The sequence below is a fragment of the Fukomys damarensis genome, unplaced genomic scaffold, assembly GCF_012274545.1.
Source record: "Fukomys damarensis isolate Sample0158 unplaced genomic scaffold, DMR_v1.0_HiC HiC_scaffold_22, whole genome shotgun sequence".
Classification (NCBI taxonomy): Eukaryota; Metazoa; Chordata; class Mammalia; order Rodentia; family Bathyergidae; genus Fukomys; species Fukomys damarensis.
The window spans coordinates 18,469,195-18,488,143 of NW_022900934.1; the positions used below are offsets into that span (position 1 = coordinate 18,469,195).

Consider the following 18,949-nt stretch of genomic DNA (forward strand, 5'->3'; position numbering starts at 1 on the left):
GGTAGATAGAAAAGTATAACCAAAATAGGATTTATCCAAGGAAGGACACTGGCACCATCAGCAAGTGTGACCCTATGTGGCCAAGCAATACTTACGGGCTGTGAGTTCTTTTAGCTGCTGCTGTAGCGTGATGGAGGCATTGTATGTACGGAATACCTTGGCTGTTAAGCCCTCCATGAGATCCTGAAGGTGCTTATTTAGAATACCAGTCTGGAGAAGACAAAGCAACAGTAAGGACATGGGAACTGAGGTGAAAGCCACACCACGCCACCCACTCTGGCAAGTCCAGTGTAATCACAATCTTGTCAAGTTTACTGCCTTTCAAGTGGGAGGAAAGAGGGAAAATAATTCCAGAACATAGGATTGCACGATGCCTCCCTATAATGTATAATATGAAACCAGAAAGTACAACAAATTTGTTCTGCCACATATAAGGGGCAAATCTTTTTTCTTATCAGAAGTGACAAAGCATTCAGCCAATGGAAGGCTCTGTAGAAGATGGGAGAATAAAAAGAGTTGTCTACTCCATACTTTACGGCATTCATGGAGTCACTGTGTGCCCTGAGGGAGCAAGAGTACACAGAATGCCTAAGAAGAGGCTAGGCCAAAGAGAGAGCCCAAACCACTACCTGGCAGCCCTCTCCTTTAAAGTTTCTGAGGCTCTGCCTGGATGTCCCTTCAGCCAACCCAGTGTGCTTTGTCCACTCACATTAAGTCTATCAAAAAGATCATCTTCGGGCTGCTTGTTCTCCATAAATAGCTGCAAGTTCTTAAAAACCTAAAAAGAAATTAGTGAAGTCCAATTATTACTCTGTAAAACCTTTACTTTAGAAATAATTTCAAATTTTAAAAACTTGCAGAAAAAAGATACAAGAACTACCCATACATCCTTTAACAGATCCTTAACATAATTATCTGTTCTAAAGCATTTTTGGGTACTTACATTACAGTCCTTTACCCTAAGCATTTCAAAATGTGTCTCTTAAGAATAAAATCACTCCCTTACGTGAACATAGTACTTACCAGTTGCAAAAATTTATACTGGTACACATACTGTTGCCCACTAGGCTGGTTACTAAGGCCCTATACCAATGATGGTTAAACTTCTTAGAGCTTTGAATGACACAAACAGCTCTGTTGCAGCATGTGTGCCATAGGTTCACTGCCACTGCTATACTCTGTAAGTTTCTTGTTCAAGCATAATACTTTGAGAAAGATTAGGCTGAGGCTATAGTATATATAGCATCCTCTTCAGTCATGGACTCAAGATTTGGGAAATAAAGAGGTACCATTTTACTCAGTCAGAAGCTGTGTAAGATGTTCAAGGTCATAAATGTGCAACACGACCAAGGGATGGTGTGATATGGTTAAATCATTAAAACAGTGTGGCTAGGTTCAATCTTACATTGAATTTGCTGTAGGAGCCAACTCTCTTATGGCAGGCTCTTTGCCCCTCATTCTTTGGAAGGTGGCACAGGTTGGGGAACAGGGAATAAAAAAAGAAGTATATGGCACACCATGCAACACCCCTCCCCTCTCTCTCTCAAGTCAATTTTGCAAAGTGTCAAGGACACAAAAAATACTTAATGCTTGTTGTACTCATAAATAAATAAACAAGCCATGGAAAACACATAACTTACTCGTTTCTCAACTGGGACCTTGTTATAGTATCTAATTGAGTCCTTCCCAAGGAAGTCAAACTCAACCACGTATTCCTGACCATCCAATTCTGGGTGCAGGTTGATGTGCTCCACACGAAGTGAACAGCAGCCCACAGTGTCTGCTGTTTCTCCTTCTTCCTTCTCATTTCCTGCTCTAAGAGCAAGCTGCCAACAAACAAACAAACCATGAAGGAAGGAAAATGAACCTCATTCAGGAAATCCAAAACAGAAACCTTCCATTTCTCTCTGGGGATATATATAGTGCCAATCTGCACATCCTGAAAAGTAGATTTTGTGATGTCAATACTTCTATATACTCAACTTACAGATCCAAGCTTTGCTTTATTCTCCCCCCCCTTTACATTTTAATGGTACATTTAGGTATTCAATACAGTTACATTCAACATTGGGAACTTGTACCTTTAAATGATGTATCTTGGTTCTTATTTTTTTCCCATTATCCTGCCCTCCCTTCGACCCTTCCACCTCTTCCTATTTACAAAGACTGTTTTAATTTTTTCTTTTTCTCTTATTTTTTCCTTTCTCTATTCCATTCTTGAATATTGGGGATATAAGAAATAAAACTGTAGTGTGATAAATTAGTGGTTTATTTAACCCATTTCATGAGTTATAATTATTTCTAAAAGAATGTGATATAGTAACAGAGAACTCACTGCTCACAGTATGCTCATAGTAAAGCTAAGCACTGATTTGTGCAACTTTTGATTTGATTACAAAACACCAATTACTTTGTATGTTTGGTTGTGACATAAAGTAAATATTTTTCTTGTGAGTCATAGTTAAAAATTTAAAATCCGGGAGTGGTGGTGCACACCTGTAATCCCAGCACTCAGGAGGCTGAGGCAGGAGGATAGCTGTGAGTTCGAGACCAGCCTGGGCTACACAGTGAGTTCCAGGTCAGTCTCAACTATGTAGTGAGACCCTGTCTCAAAACAACAACAACAAAAAACCAAACAAAAACCAACCAAACAAACAAAAAAACCCCACAGTATTTCCAACACATTCAGATTCATGCCAGTCCTACTAGGCAGAACCCAGATAGCAGCACACAATATAATATGGATACCTATCTCTCCACAGCTACCTTCCATCCTAGATTGTACTTAATGTGAGCAAGAGGGTGGGTGTCAAGGTGTCACTGCTTCCCTTCATCTCCCAACACTTGTTACGGGGCTTGGGCAGAGAAGACACTCCTTACCTACATCTCTTCAGCTAAACTTTAAGCAGTGTTGACAGGAAGCTGGTCCTACCTTGTCAATGAAGTACAGTGCTACAGCTCTCTGCCGGACTTTCATCTCTTTGGACTTCCAATCTTCTCGATACTGGTTTCGGATCTTGTCCACACACTTCTTCAGCCGCCGAGCAGTCTCATATTTCTGCCAGTCTTTTTCACCCTGCAAAGACCCAACACCAAAGGCAGACTGCTTAGTGCTGGTGGAGTCAAGACTTTGAATATTCAAGTTCAGAGTTCTGAACCAAAGACCAGGAACTTGAGCTTAAATAAGGTTGAAAAAGCATAGAACTAAAGAGAAAGTCTGGGGCATTTAACACGATGAGAACACATGAAGTCTGTCCCACTTTCGTTATCAAGCACAACTAGCTCTTGTCTAGTTGCTACAAAAGCTTTTGCCTTTCATTCTGTGAAATGCTCATGATTTTAGGAAAAGCTTGTAAGGCATGTCTTAAAAATTGATTGACATCTGTCAACACACAGGTATAAACATCCACATTCCCTCATCAGCACCACAACCCTGCTGCCCAATCTGTGACCCAACAGCAGTTTTTGGCTAGCTCTGTCTTCCATCAAATTTCAACAATCATTCAGAGTTTGACGGAGCTGTTGAAGCAGAACCAAAGACAACATGCAATTACCAAGGAACACAATAACTTCCAGTAACAGCTATAATTATTCACCATTTTCTATCTTAGGCATTTAAAAGTGTACCTTGATTAGATTGAGTCAAGATTTTTGTTAAAAGAAATTTCAACATTAGAGTTTTTTTGTTTTTTGTTTTTTGTACCAGGGATTGAACTCCAGACCTTGACCTGCCGGGCAGGCACTATGAGCTATATCCCTGGCCCAACACTAGAGCTTTTGATGTAAGGTTTAAAAATTGATTCTGAAGCTAATGAAGGATTATTAAAATGTGTGACAAGGTTGAAACTTAAACAATAGAGAACAGTGAAAAGAACAATAGAGAACCATGTTGAGTGGAAATAGATGCAGACTCATAAGCAAGAGAGGACTCATTCATGTTAGTGAGAAAGGTGAAGGAGGAGGTTAAAGAAAACCAAAAAACAAAAAACTAAGACATCCTGCCGAGGCAAGGTATATTATAAAAGGCACAAAACAGACATGAGTGCAAGGGTTTGGAATTTTTTTGTTTTGTTTTTAGAAACAAGGTTTTGCTCTATAGTTAGGCAGGCCTGGAACTAACTCTCTGTGTCCAGGGTTGGGCTTGAACTTGTGATAGTTCTGGCTTCAGCCTCCTGAGTGCTGGAATTATAGGTGAGTGACACATCACCTGGCTCGGGAAAGGAATTTATGAATCCAAGAACTTCTGATTCCCTGACTCCACATCAAAGGAGAGAGAGAGAGTGATTTCTAATCACATATACTACCCTGGTTTCCACTGCATACATGGTCCTTGAGACCTAACAACTGTGGTCAAGTTTAATAGCCTCTGTGCATGCAGAGGCAGGGAGCAAGAAATATCCACCACTTCTAGATTCTAAAAAGTGGTCAGAAACTAAAGCTTATATGGGTATGCTAAAGAATCATCCACATTCTCTCACAAACATGTTTATGCACTTATGTTTATCTATAAAACAAGTGGTTGAGAAACTACATACTTTTGTGGGTGACTTTGTAGTTGGTAATGCAGAAGAAATACCTGTCTTTATTTTTTGCAGAGCTGAAAATTTCTCCAAGATTTTGTTAAGTATATTTTGACATCTAAGAGAGTGAAAAGGTAGGATATGAGGTGTCTTCACTTACAATCCAGTAGTGAACCTCTATGACAACTAATTGTTATACATTCATTCACAGAAAAAAAAAAAACTGGACAAGAAAGGCTCATGAATATACAGAATCCAGCCAGGAGTGACCTCTTCCCTGTCACTCCAATACACAAAGCCCACCTAAACCTGACTCAGAGTCTGCCTGGGTTGTATTTGCTCGGTTCCTTAGGCACACCACCAAAATCTAAGGCAGGAGTCAGGGAAACAAGGTTTACAAAAAGCCATGAAGTTAAGTCATTCACATAGGATACCCACTAAACCACCTCTTCTTCACAGGGTTGGCTGGGCTCCTGGAACAAAGATCCAAGATTCTCTTGAATAAGGACAGTGGAAGCAGAAGCTATCCCATCTAGATCTAGCAGAAGTCTGGCCTCCAAGAAGTATGTTTGACTCTGTTGCTTTAAGTGCCCCTGAACAGAGTCTACAGAGTATAATGCACTAGAACAACAGGCGGGTGGGGGATGGATCAATCTAGGTCTTTCAGGCAAGGAATCATCAAAAGCCTCTCAGGTTTATTAGAACTGGAATTTAAAAACAGGCATTTAGGGGCCAGGAATTTAGCTCAATGGTTCTGTTCCCTGCCTCACAAGTCGAAGGTCCTAAGTTCAATCCCCGGTACCAAAACCAACCAAACAATGAGCTATATCATAGCCTTTTCTTATTTTTGCAATAGAGTCTCACTAAGTCACAACTCAAACTTAAGATCTTTCTGCCTCAGCCTACAGAACAGTGCCACCATTCCAGCTCCAAGTAGTGTTCTATACATACCTATTTTAAGATGTTTTTGTTATTTATTTGTAAGGGTCTTCATATATTCTGAATACAAGTCCTTTCTTGAATATCAGTAGTCTAAGTATTCTAGTACTTCACTTAAAACTCTAAGCTATTCATCTTTCATTCTGAAAATTTTAACTTTAAAATTTTATACTATATAGGTTTTAAGTATATATAGTTGGATAAGTTCTGGCAATTCATACCTCCTATAACTTATACCCCCATGAAGATAGAGAAAATGATTTTTTTTTTCTTTTTGAGACAGGGTCTCACTATGACAGACCTGGAACTCACTATGTAGCCCAGGCTGGTCTCGAACTCACAGAGATCCTCCTGCCTCAGTCTCTGGAGTGCTGGGATTACAGGCATGTGCCACCACACCCAGCTTTTTATAATTTTTTTTGTTACCAGGGATCGAACTTGGGCCCCTGTGCTTGCAAGGTAGGTGCCAGAACCAGAGCTAAATCCCTAGCCCTTAGAGAAAATGAAGTATATAGCAAGCAACCATTAATCTTCTAATCAGATTTCTATTTCAATTAATTTTGTAGTCCACAGTATTATATAAAAAGAATCATACTACATCAACTTGCACATCTGATTTTTCAACAAGTTTTCAAGATTTCTCCATGCTGTTGCATCCTAGCAGCAATTCAATCCTTTTAACTGCTGAATATGTGGTATATGCTGTAACTACTCCACACTGTCTATTCTCCTGCTATACCTCTAGTGTTGGACTCTTAAGAATATCATGCTGTTAATAAAGACTTTTGCAGAAGTGGATATATGCTTTCATTTCACTTGGATAAAAATAATTAGAACTGGAATTACTATCTCATCATAGTTTATATCTATATGCCACTTAATAACTTTTATTGGCCATTCTTATACAGTATCTGAAAGTATTTGTTCCAAGTATTTTTTCTTTTTAATAAGGCTGTTACAAGAATTCCCCATTTTGCAAATATTTTGATGTTTATACATGTTGCAAATACCCCCCCCCAGTCTATGTCTTGGATATTTATTTTCCTATTAGTGTCCTTTGTTGAACATAAGCTTTTAATTTGAATAAAGCCCATTTTATCAATTGTTTTACAGTTAGTGCAGTGTTGAAGAAATACTACATAAAGTTATAAAGATATTGTACCATAACAACATCTAGAAACTTTTTTAATGTTTTAACTTTCATAAAGTCTATAATCATCTTCAATAAACTGATTTAAGACTTTTTACTATACTGGAGACTGATCTCAAGGCCTTTGCACTGAGCTACATCCTCTGCCTTATTTTTTTGACACAGGGTTTTTAGTTGCTGAGGTTGGGGGCTTGAACTTGCAATCTTGTCTCAACCTTCTAGAGCACTGGGGTGTGTACTATCACATCCACCTTATACTAAAGAAGCCAGACTCAGAATATTATAGTAATTTTTAAAGTACACAATAGATCTCTTCTGTGTGTGTGTGTGTGTGGGGGGCTAGGCTTCAAGAGCCCTAATGGGTACCTGAAACTGCAGGTAGTATTGATCCCTATAGTTTTTCCTATACAAATATGCCCATAACGTCTGATTTATAATCTTGGCACAGTAAGAAATTAACAATACTAATGAAATTGAACAATTTGTAATAAAATTACTAGCATTGGTATATTTTGAGGCCATTATTAAATAAATTAAGGGTTATGTGAAGACAAACACTATGATAACTGCAGTAGTCAATCTGATAGCCGGATACAGATGATACAGATGCTGAGTGACTAAGGGAGGACAGCTTACACAGCACAGATACAGTGAACAAAGTGATGATTTGTGTCTCAGGTAGGACACAGTGGGATGGGAGAGTTCATAACGCTACTCAGAATGAGCTGGGGATTTAGCTCAGTGGTTCTGCTGCCTGCCTTGCAAGAGCAAGGTCCTGAGTTCAATCCCTGGTACCCCCCCCCAAAAAAAGCATTGCTTATTTCTGAAAAATTTCTCTTAATATTTTCGGAGTATGGTTGACCATAGATTAATGAAATGGTAGCAAACTAACTACAGAAAAGGGAAGACTACAGTATATCTTATTTTCTTTCTGTAATAAAACCAAAATCAGAGTTTTATAATGATAATTAATCCTCAGGTACCTTTAAAAGGCTATAGGCACATGCATTTTAAAAATCTAACAGAAATGTAAGTTCTTAATAGAAAAGGGGAAGACATGTATATCTGGTACTGAGAATGTCATAGTAAAAATAAATAAAATGTTGATCCTAAGGTTTGTTGTACTTCATTTAAAAGAAAAATCATAATAAATTCTACTCACAAAGTTAAGGCTGGTTTAGAGAATCTTACTTTTATTTATGCTCTTTTGCATGCTCCTAGCTTATGTGGGATCCAAGTTTCCTTGGCTAAAATTACAGAATCCAGAAGGCAAAGTGTTTTTATAATGCTGTTTTAGATTCTATGAGCATTGAGGTACGAGGTAGGAGAGAAAAGGAATGGAAACACACATCCAGTATCTATATAATCTATCATGGGAGGAAAAGTAGGACAACTAGGATGAGCATGCACAGAAAGATGTGAATGACTTCAGCACCTACAGTGCATGTTACTGCAGCTATCAAACGCAAACCACAGTCCAGGAAATGGTAAAGTTACATTCTTTACTGCAGAAAAGACTATGACCTAGGATAAAAATAAATATTCAGATAGGCAAAGTTAAGTATTTGCCACTACTGTTCTTCACTAAAGAAACATTAAGAAGGATTTATTTCAATAAGAAAATACCCAAAGAACACTGATTTCATAAAAATTAATGAACTATGTGACTGTGGTAATTGTTGAGTGGGGAGAGGGTTGAGTTTTATGGATGGTTGTGTTTAAAACAAAAAGTAAAACTTGGGCAAAAGAAATACAAAGTTTAAGAACTGGAAATGAAAACTTAAAACTTTTTTTTTTCTTTTTTTAAATAGGGTCTCACTGCGTAGTTGAGACTGACCTGGAACTCACTATGCAGCCCAGGCTGGTCTGGAACTCACAGCAATCCTCCTGCCTCAGCCTCCCGAGTGCTGGGATTATAGGCGTGTGCCACCACACATGACTTAAAACTTTTTATGAGTACTAACTGTTTACACAGAATTCCAAAAGTACTCAGTTTTAGAGCTAATAAACACCCAGAAACGCTGATCAACTTTTGCAACATTCAGAAGTTAAGCACATTACTACTCCAGTGGTAAGCAACAGAAATGTAATAGAAAAAACACTCATGCACATTAGCAATAAAAATGGGGGTGGGGAGGCAGAACCAGCACTGTGGGAGGTTGAAGCAGGATGACTGCAAGTTAGAACCTAGTCTGGGTAATTTAGTAAGACCCTATTTCAAAATAAAAAAATTAAAAAGGGGCTGGGAATGTAGTTCTGCATAAAGGCCCTGGATTCAATCCCCAGTGTGTATGTGGGTGGGTGGGTGGGTCTCTAAGAAATGGTTTTTAAAAATGTATATTACTTCTATTAAAGAAAAACAAAATCACATTTGGAGGATTATAACTCTCACTATCTTTTCCCCTATTAATCTATATTTAATTCAATTTTTATATAAACATTTCAACAGTTTTCATCTGAATCTGGTAAATTTAACAAAATTAATGAAGGCTAGAGGTATAGCTCAGCAGTTTGTGCATTTGCCTAGCATGACTAGGCCCTACATTTGACTTCAATATCCCCCCAACAAAAACATAAATAAGTAAACAAAATTAATGTGAAACAGCAGAGAGTCAAACACAGTGAAAGTAATTTTGAACAATGAGATGACACTGGTCCTACTCAAAAGTTAAGACTTTACACAGCTACAGTAGTTAACATAGTGTGACAAATCAAACAGAGAACCCAGAAATGCCTAACAAATATAGGAATCTGATGCACGACAAAGGATAATATAGTTAGTTGTAGGGCAACTGGTTATTAATTTGTAAAAATATATTAGACCTCAACTCAGACTGAAATAGACAAGGTGTACAGTGATGCTAATAATACCTAATTTAAACTTAAATTTTGTAAAACAATATTACATACTATTTAGGCACATAAATATACTCGAAAACAAATGAGGGGCTGTATTATCTTAGACTGAGCTAGGTTAAATGCATTCCTTATAAGACAGAAAAGAATAAACAAATAGACTGGAGGAAAAGAAAAAGGTAATGATACATGAGACCCCCCACTGCCAAGCTCTCTTAGACGAATTTACAAGTAAATTTCAAAAGGCACAAAGAAAATGACTCAGAAAAACTGCCAAAACTACAATAATCAGAACATGAATTTACTTCAGGTAACAGAATAATCTGTACAGAGTTCCAGGCTTTCACTTTTCAACAAATGTTAGGTCTCTATAAACCAAGAGAAGGATCTTTTTAGTCTCAAGTGTCCTCACTATAAAACCGTCACAGTCTATATAGAACTAAGTCCTTTGCTGTGTTTTATTAAGTTTAGCTCTTTTAGGTTGCTGCTCACATATCCACAGTATATTAGAGGAAGGAAGTTTGTGGGACTCTCCAAAGCTGGCTACTGACAGCTAATTATATACCAAGACAGTTTCTCCTTTCAGTAATTATCAATTTAAAAAAATATACATGAGTATAAAACATAGTTCATGGTGTCCTTTTGCTTACATCATCCCATTTACTTCTGGTGGACCCTTCCTAGAATGGGACCTTAGGAAACCAGAAGAGGTATGTAAGAGTTTACATTTACACTTTATTTCTGGATTAAATGAAATTACATTTTCTTTCTCTGAGCCAAGAAAGATGAGAAAGAGGAAGAGCTGCAGAAACCAGTGTATCACTTTATCACTTTCTGATCACTGGACAGTGAGCAGGCACCATGAAGGCAGGAACTACATTCGTCTTGTTTGCCAACACATTTCCTAGAACCACACACATACTGGCACATACTGGATCTCAGTAAAGGTCTGTGAATTAATAAATGAATAATATTACAGTGCCAAGCAAAAAAACCCAATACATCTTAGGAAACATACTTGATGTTGGCCATGAAAAGTACCTGCCTTCTTTTAGTGAGGAGGATTTTAAATTTGTCAGAGTTTAGATAGCAAGAATGCTACATTTCTACAAAAAGAGACAATTGGCCCCACTAACTGACGCAGCCCTCAGCTGTATCTTTACCTTGATTCGTGAACTGGGATTCAACATGATGTATTTAATAGAACCTTGGATATTCTCTGTCCAGGAGACGAGCCAAGTTACTTTGTTATCATGTCTGACCTCTTTCCACTTATGTCCTGGAGGAGGAGAAGGAACCTTGGCATCTCTGAAAGTAACCAAATGGGATGCAGGGAAACAAAAGAGAAGTGAGAACAAATTTCACTTTTCTTGACCCAAAGTAGACACATCTGCTCATTGTGTATTTCCACATTTTCTGGTCACTAGTCAATGCTAAATACCACATGGAGACCTGTGCATGTAAACACAATGCTGCTCCTATACATCTCCATTCCAGACAGCCCTCTCTCACTAGGAGACAGTACCCACATCCCTACACCTGCCCAGGGAAGGGCTGTACTCACTTGCTGCAGTTTATGATGATGTCCTCAGGCAGGATCCTCCGCTTCAGCATGCCCATCTTGGGGTGGTTGCCCCGACCACGGAACAGCCCTGGGGGCTCTATCTTGAAGTTAGCGATCCTCTCTCTGTGGTTATCCATAATACAGAAGCCATACTCTTTCAGTAATTTTTCATTTTCCTCTTTGATTTTCTGAAATACGGCAAGAAAGTACTCGAAATGGATTGAAACTGCTGTTCTCTATTTATCTGTTTTTATCTCTGTGCGAGAATGGGTCAAGGTGAAGTCTAATAATCACCACAAAATGAATTCAAAGAAAGAGAACGTCTAGTGGATTTTTCATATTTACATACACTAACATTCCCCAAAAGATCTGATCTATCTAGAAGAAATGACACCAGCTCCAGATTCAAAATGGATTTTCATTTATTAAAGGATGTTTCCTTACGAATGTTATCTGGGTATTTCTAAATGTAACTTTAAAACTTCACACCATTTCTGTGAGTAGTATAAAATAGGGTAGAGAACAGTTTCTGAAAGACAACAGCTTTAGAGCTAACTGAATAGCATTTCACTTGGGTTTTTCAACCCAGGCAAAACCATCTTGGATTTTTACCTAGGTATTTGAATATACAAACTTCATACTTAGTGATCTTTGCTATAACAAGAAAAAGGGTGGGAGGCTTTTCAGCCTCCTCATCCTGACAACTCTTCTCCATCTGACATGCCGATCTGATGACCAAGTCCTGCTCCCTTTGACAGGGGCTCTATCAAGATAATGTTTATAAGTGCTTCTCTTTCTGGATTATTATTCTAAGAACAAAGCTCTAAAGTGGTCTTTAAGTTTAAAAGCATGCCTGAAGGAAATAATACACTAATTTGGAAAACCAGGGACTGAAAAGTCTGATATAGTTATAACTTAGTTAATATTTTAAAGTTTGGCTTAAAGCAAATATTAAATGGCCTAAATTATGTAAACACAAAAGTTCTTTGGCTGGGTGTGGTGCTCCATGTCTGTACCTGCAGCACTGGGAGGCTGAGGCAGAGGATCACCAAGACCAGCCTGGACTACATGGTAAGACCCTACCTCAAAAAGCCAAAAAAGTTCTTTAAAGTACTGAAACTACAGGCATTAAATAAATTCTAGCCTGGATTCTTCTAGATCAGGGGGTAGGCAACTTTTTAACTATAGTACATTAGGATGGAGGACCATGCTTGTGAGTCTGTTTCAACTATTCATATCTGCCACTGCTGCATAAAAGCAGCCACAGTGAATGTTTGTGTTCAGATTAAAAGATTTATAAAAACAGGCAGCCTGTGCGGGGGGGAACATACGAGCTTCACCAATGAGGATGGTCAAGACTGGGAGAAGGATAAGCATGCCTAGATTGTAGGGTAAAAGAGGTTCAAATAGGGAGGAACATAGCCAGTATAATTTCATCTATCTTAATTCTTAGTATCTAGTAGCCACTGTGGGACAGATCTGCCCATCCTCAAATACTGTGTTAGTGGAGTCACTAACTGGTTTTAGGTCAGTAAAACGCCAGGGTTCTCACAGTGAGCTACTGAACAAAGGACTTACTCAAAAGTAAAACCCTTAAAAAAAATTCTAGACTTTACTAGTCAGCAATTCCTAAATCTTTAGTACAGAACAATGTAAAATTACTGAAGTCAATGTTGTGTCATAAGCACCAAGAAGTACATTAAATGAATAGTCACTGTTCTGTGATTTTCTAGATGTTTAATAAATCCTGTAGTACCAATTTTTCTTCTTTGCTCATCTGTTTCCGAGCTTCCGACTGGGCTTTGAAATACTGGCTCATCTGAGTAAAATCACATTTGCTTAGGTTGGTGATAGTATTCTTCTCTTCATTAGTCATTTCCTAGTCAAAAGAAAAGGAGAGACAAAAGAAGACTATAAGCACACTAACAAGTCCCTCAGGTTTCTTTGCAATTATAGTAAAGCATCGTTTTTTTCAGTCAAAGGTACACAGAAAGGTAATCTAAATTTAGTGATTTTATTCTTTAATAAAATATATATTTAACATAAAAATCCTTTAAATGACTTATCACTGACAAAAATTACTCTTACATAGTCTGTTGAACTCCTTGGCAAATTGCCACAAATGCCCAGGGATATGAATACCGTCTGAGAACTCGAATATATATCAAATATTTAAGTAACAATATTTTATAAACTTGTTCTTAGAAACGTAACTTCTGTTTTACACACTTACTAAATCTGATTTTCCAAGCTAGCTGAGAAGATAAATTTTAGTTTAGCCTTGATCCACATTATTCAAATTGACGAGATTTTTAAAAACTCACCTAGGCATATATAGCATATATGATCTCATGAGCAGAAATTATGTAAAGCAAATAAGCAAGAACCAAAACAGAATGGTAAATCAGATTAACATCTCTTGGTACAACAGCAGAGAGAAGGAATTCCTACAGAGACCATTGTCCTTCGTTCAATTAGGACTAATCTGATGAACCTCTTCCTATAGTCTTATGATAGTGAGAGGAAAGAAATACAAGAGGGCCGGGGATTTAGCTCAATGGATCTGCCACCTGCCTTGCAAGTCAAGGTCCCGAGTTTGATCTGTGGTACAAAGGAAAAAAAAAAAAAAACTCTTGTTGGATAGAAACTTCTTATAATATAGTAACTCTTTTATTACAGAATTGGGAACTCAAATCCTTGCCATTGCTAGGTAAGCACTTAACCACTGAGCTATATCCCTAGCTCTTAAACAACTTGTAATATAATAAAATTGTATTTTATATCAGATTTTGTTTGTAAAATTATAGTTTATATTTGGTATTTGATCAACATTTTTGCAAGCTATTAGGATATTAATATACGGGCCACAATACCTTTCTCCAATCTTTAAAGAAATTTTTCCTAAATATTTCCTTAGTAGTATATTCATGGTCGAGCATTTTTGCAAAGAATGTAGCTATTTCTTCTGCTTTGGGGCTCAGCTTCATGACTTTACCTAGAGGAGAAAGTAGTTAACAAAAGTGAGATGTAGTACTGATGTTCTAAGTATAAATACTGAGTGCCAGAGTCCTCTTTAATAATGGGTTACCTTCCCAAGGTATACAAAGTCTGGTGACACACAGTTATACCAACAACTACAACAAAGACAACATACTGATTTATATCTACTTGAATAAATTCTCCTTCTCTTCAGCAGATATTTACCTGGGTCATTCTTTGGAGACTATGCCAGTTAATTGTTCCCAGGTGCCTGCTCAGGTCAGGGATGACCTGGGGAAGGCCCAGCCACTCTTCCTTTTCCTTTCAGCAGGTGGGGTCCTTTATACCTCTTCAATGGTTTTTAAAAATCAAATCCTCAGAGGGACTCCTGCCACTGCTAAGCTAAGCAGCTTCTGTTCAAGAAGGGGAGGAAGGGATAGGGCAGGGAGCGGAAGAAAGGAATTGTGGGGAAAAGAAATAGGCATCTTTTTTCTTCAAAGTTAGGTGGGTGGAATATGAAATTAAAAAAAAAAAAATCCACAGCAGGGAAGCCCAGATTTCCCATCTGAAAAGCCTAAGACCTTCCTATACATCAGAGTGTGGTCTGCAGGCCAAAAGCATCAGGACCACAAGGGAACAAGTCAAATACAGCACTGTGGGCTCAGCTCTAAAGCTAATGAATCATAACTGTACACTAGTTAGAAACACACAACTCTGAAATATAGGTATATGGTACTGCCTCTTTGAGAATAGGATTCATCCACCAGGATGGCTGGGGTTCCTGGCAGCATGCAAGAGTTTCTGTGAAAGCAGCTCTAAAGGAGCCCTGATACTTCACAACAAAAAGTGCTAACTGGTAAAGAAAACCTGGATGGAGCTTTATGTACCTTAATTTAAAAAGTAACAAAAGGAAAGTACAGTACATGGGGGGTTTAATCTACTTTCCAGAGAATACTTACTTTAAGCATATTATGATCAATTTCCATTTTTTTTTCCTTTGAAAATACTATTTTTACATCATGACCTAGAACCAAGCCATGCCATAATAATGGCATTTGACTATATTTCAAATGAGGTGAAATATAATTCTACTGCCTTACTATTATATAGGCATTATTCAAAAAAAGAATTCATTCATTATAGAAACCTAAAATTTAACTAGAAATGCATCTATTACAAAATTTATAAGACATTTCATCTCATGATAGTAGGAAAGCTATCATCCCTAACAAGGAATTAAGAGAATTATCCAACAAAATTGAAACCCCAAATAGAACCTGCTTGGAAGTCATAATTAAAAAGGTCAACAGGTGGCGCATCTTCTCTTTCTCAACCGCCCTCAAGCTTTTGCTTTGGAAGAAAAACACTTTGGGGAAGATAAACTAGTTTTATTTTTATTTATTATTATTATTATTTGATCCCGGGGATCGAGCTTGGGATCTTGCGCTTGCGAAGCAGGTGGCAGAACCACTGAGCCAAATTCCTGGCCCAACACAAGCTAGTTTTAGAGGCTTCCAGGTCTTTTCTAGAACTCCCCTCGACTCAGGCTTGAACCAGAGTTACCAGTAAAAACTGTAACATGCTTCCAAATATAAAGGAAAATTAACTATAATAAATGGCAAGAAAATGTAAACTATTCCCCAGCATGTTTTATATAAACCAGGTATTAACAGTGTTTGGAAAAAAAAAAATTGAGACTTTCTGAATTGTTTTACAGAATTATTTCCCAAATGAAGCAATTTTGACTTGTCTCTTTCTAAACGAGCACCAAAAAAATGAAATAGCTCCCTGCAGCTGGGGGGAGGGGGATGACTTGAAAGTTCCTGGCAATGGTAGTACTTTGTGGAAAAGGCAGAGCTCCAGGGAAAGGAAACTGCTGAATCAGAGCTGAAAATGAAGGTCCTTAGCACAGACAGCAATTCACAGTTTCAGCAAGCCCCCACCTCTCTGGCAGGTTTGAAAGGAAATCTGAGAATTCTCTCCAGAGAGTGGGCAGCTCTTACATTTATCAGTTTGGACTATTAAGTCAAATACTCTAGACTTAGTGCACAGTGGGAGTTTGCACTGTAAAAAAACCCGGAGGGAAGGTCAAGAGAGAAAATGCTACAGCCCCGGAGCTGGAGCTGCTATCATGGAGAACTAAGCAATAATGGGGTAAACAAACCATGGTGACCAGTGAAATGGCCCAGGCTTCAGCTTCCTATCTTGGAAAGTAAAAGAAACCCCAAACTAGGAGATCTGGCTTTCCTGACAATCTGGAATCACAAAGTGTGGCTTTTCCAGTTGAGATCAGTAAAGCTCTTAGCACAGACTAGAGTTATAGAATACCTACATTTTTACAATAGCCTTTGCAGGAGGAATTTTACCTTCAAGGAGTCTCCTAGAATGACCCAATGTGAGAGCTGCAGGAACTGTCCTATGCTCTCTGCTTAACATAAGTCAAACTGCTTATCTGATGTAAGGATTTGCCATTGATAACGTAAGGGTCTTATTTTGCTGCAAACTCCGTAAGATCAGATATTGAGTGAGCAATACTATCAACTGTTGGGTCTTTGTGCCTGAACACAGACAAATTCAATACATACATCTTTTGAAAAAATAAATTCTGACTTTTAAGTTTGACACTGCTCACCGACAGACTAGCCCTTATTCAAAATGTTTGGAACTAAAAGTGTTTAAGATTTGGAGTTCTTTTTTCCTCCGTTGGGGGGGTGGTACCAGGGATCGAACTCAGGACTTTGCACTTGCAAGGCAGGTGGCAGAACCACTGCCCTCCTCCATATTCTTGAATATTTGTATACACACGTGATCTAAATGATGGTACCCAAGTCTAAATATGAAATTCCTTTGTTTCATATAAACCATATATATATATCATAAAGGTAATTTTACATAGCACTTTAAATAATGTTGGGCAAGAAACAAAATTTCATTTGGTGTGGATATTGCTCAAAAATTTTTAGATTTGTAGCATCTAGATTTTGTATCTGGGGTGCATGATCTATGTACTACCTAGACCTGGAGGCATCTGTGGCCGTGATGACACTGTGTATGGACAAAATGATGCACCAGAGCTCTTGAGTGTTTGCCATTAATCTATTGATAGTTGTCCTGCCCAGCATTTCTCAACATTTGGTCAGTAGGCCAATTAAATGGGTGCAGATCCACTCTGGTGAATTTTAAAAACACAAAAGGGTTTGAAAAACAATGGTCTGGTCATTTCTGAATAACTCTTAGAATGAGGAAAATCAGATGAACATTACCATTTACAAACTATAATACCAACAGAGAGCAGAACAAAGGCTACACTCAAAAATCCTTCAACCTAAGGATAGAAATGTCAGTGAGCTGCAACAGACAAGTCCAAGGTTTCTCAAAGACCCATACAGGGCATTTCTTCAAAGCAGCTCATCAGTCTTGACTATACTGTAAGTCTCCAACTTAAAAACGAGTTCTGTCCTGGGAGTACATTCATAAATCAGATTCATTTTTAACCTAACAGAATGAGTCTTATACAGTACACCTGTGAAAATTCACAACTAAAATTTTTCTAGGTTGACGACTTACTGTATACCTGCATCAAAGGCAGAGTTGCACTATGTAGAGTGAAAGATTCTAGCTACTCTTAACTAGATGTTGATGGCAGACTAATTATCGCTAGCACTATTCCTAGCAATAAGCAGCTTGTACTGCATTATTATAACTAAAAATACTACCATTCAAGTGAGGCTTTTAGTAGCTCCTTAAATAGGAAGTTCTGATAAGAACTTTTAGCTGTGGACCATGGTTTGTGATCCATTGTTATGGTTTGTATCTAGTCACTCCTTGAAAGCCTACGTGCTCAGAGGCAAGGCTTTTGGGAGGAGAGCGGGTTGTGAGGGTGTGATACTCAACAGTAGATTAGGTCCACTGCTGAGTTTATAGCTAAATGTTATGTTGGGAGCTGAAGCCTGGTTGCAGGTGTGTCACAGGGGGCATGGCCTGAAAGGATGTATTTCCCTCCAACTCTTCCCTTCTCTCCTCCCTGCCAGACATTGCTTGAGCAGCTCTCCTCCACCATTCACCTCTGCGCCATATGTTGTACTTCCTTGGAGCCAGCTGACAATGGACTGTAACACAGGCAAAAACAAACCTCTCCATCTCAGCTGTCAACCATTTTGTCCAGCAATGAGGGAAGTAACTGAGAGTAAAGTACATGGATTTTTTGGGGGGGGGATTATGTAGATAAGACATTAACAATCCCTTTCTCATGGTACTTTTTCAGTAGCAAATGGGCCTTTAAGAGTTAAGGATTCTTCCTCATTTTCCGTTGCTAAATAGAAGCAGACTGTTTTCATGGCCAAGAACCAGGTAACCTTGGAACAACTCACCATCATAGTAAAACTTGACACTTTCTGGAAGAGGCTCATATGGTGGTGCAAATACAGGACCTTTATGTTCTAGGAATTTCCACTTGATGCCTTCAGGATAGCGTTCTTCTTCCCACCTTTCAAAGACAAGAGACAACCTCATTTAGTGACCATCTTGACTAATACAGAGATCACCACTTGTCAAATGGCAAAATAATTATCTGCTCAATTGACTGGTATTCTCTCAAGGCCTAGATCAAAGTAACTACTCTTTCAGTCAAGTGAATGGGGGAAAAATCCACTTTAATAGCTCCATTCAATGATAAAGGATAGGGCCCCGGATTTAGCTCAGCAGTTCGGTGGCCTGCCTTGCAAGCGCAAGGACCGAGTTCAATCCCCGGTACCAAAAAAAATAAAAAAATCAAAACAAAGATACAGGATAGAAGCTGGGCGTGGTGGCACACGCCTATAATCCCAGCAGTCGGGAGGCTGAGACAGGAGGATCGACCAGCCTGGGCTACACAGTGAGTTCCAGAGCAGTCTGAACTACATAGTGAGACCCTGTCTCAAAAAACAAAAAACAAAACAAAAT

The 18,949-nt window shown here is 38.4% G+C and overlaps 1 protein-coding gene across 1 annotated transcript in view; it reads right to left on the minus strand.

The window, feature by feature from the left end:
- Positions 1–18,682, minus strand: part of Top1 (DNA topoisomerase I) — a 25,660-nt gene extending 6,978 nt beyond the window's left edge. The window contains exons 1-9 of the mRNA XM_010631406.3: positions 18,379–18,682; positions 13,903–14,024; positions 12,786–12,908; positions 11,030–11,217; positions 10,629–10,773; positions 2,933–3,076; positions 1,641–1,826; positions 710–778; positions 96–210 (exon numbers count right to left, since the gene is read on the minus strand). Coding sequence (XP_010629708.1) covers positions 96–210; positions 710–778; positions 1,641–1,826; positions 2,933–3,076; positions 10,629–10,773; positions 11,030–11,217; positions 12,786–12,908; positions 13,903–14,024; positions 18,379–18,520 — 1,234 coding nt within the window. The 5' untranslated portion in view covers positions 18,521–18,682. The remainder of the gene's footprint in view (positions 1–95; positions 211–709; positions 779–1,640; positions 1,827–2,932; positions 3,077–10,628; positions 10,774–11,029; positions 11,218–12,785; positions 12,909–13,902; positions 14,025–18,378) is intronic.
- Between the last annotated feature and the right edge of the window lie 267 nt (positions 18,683–18,949).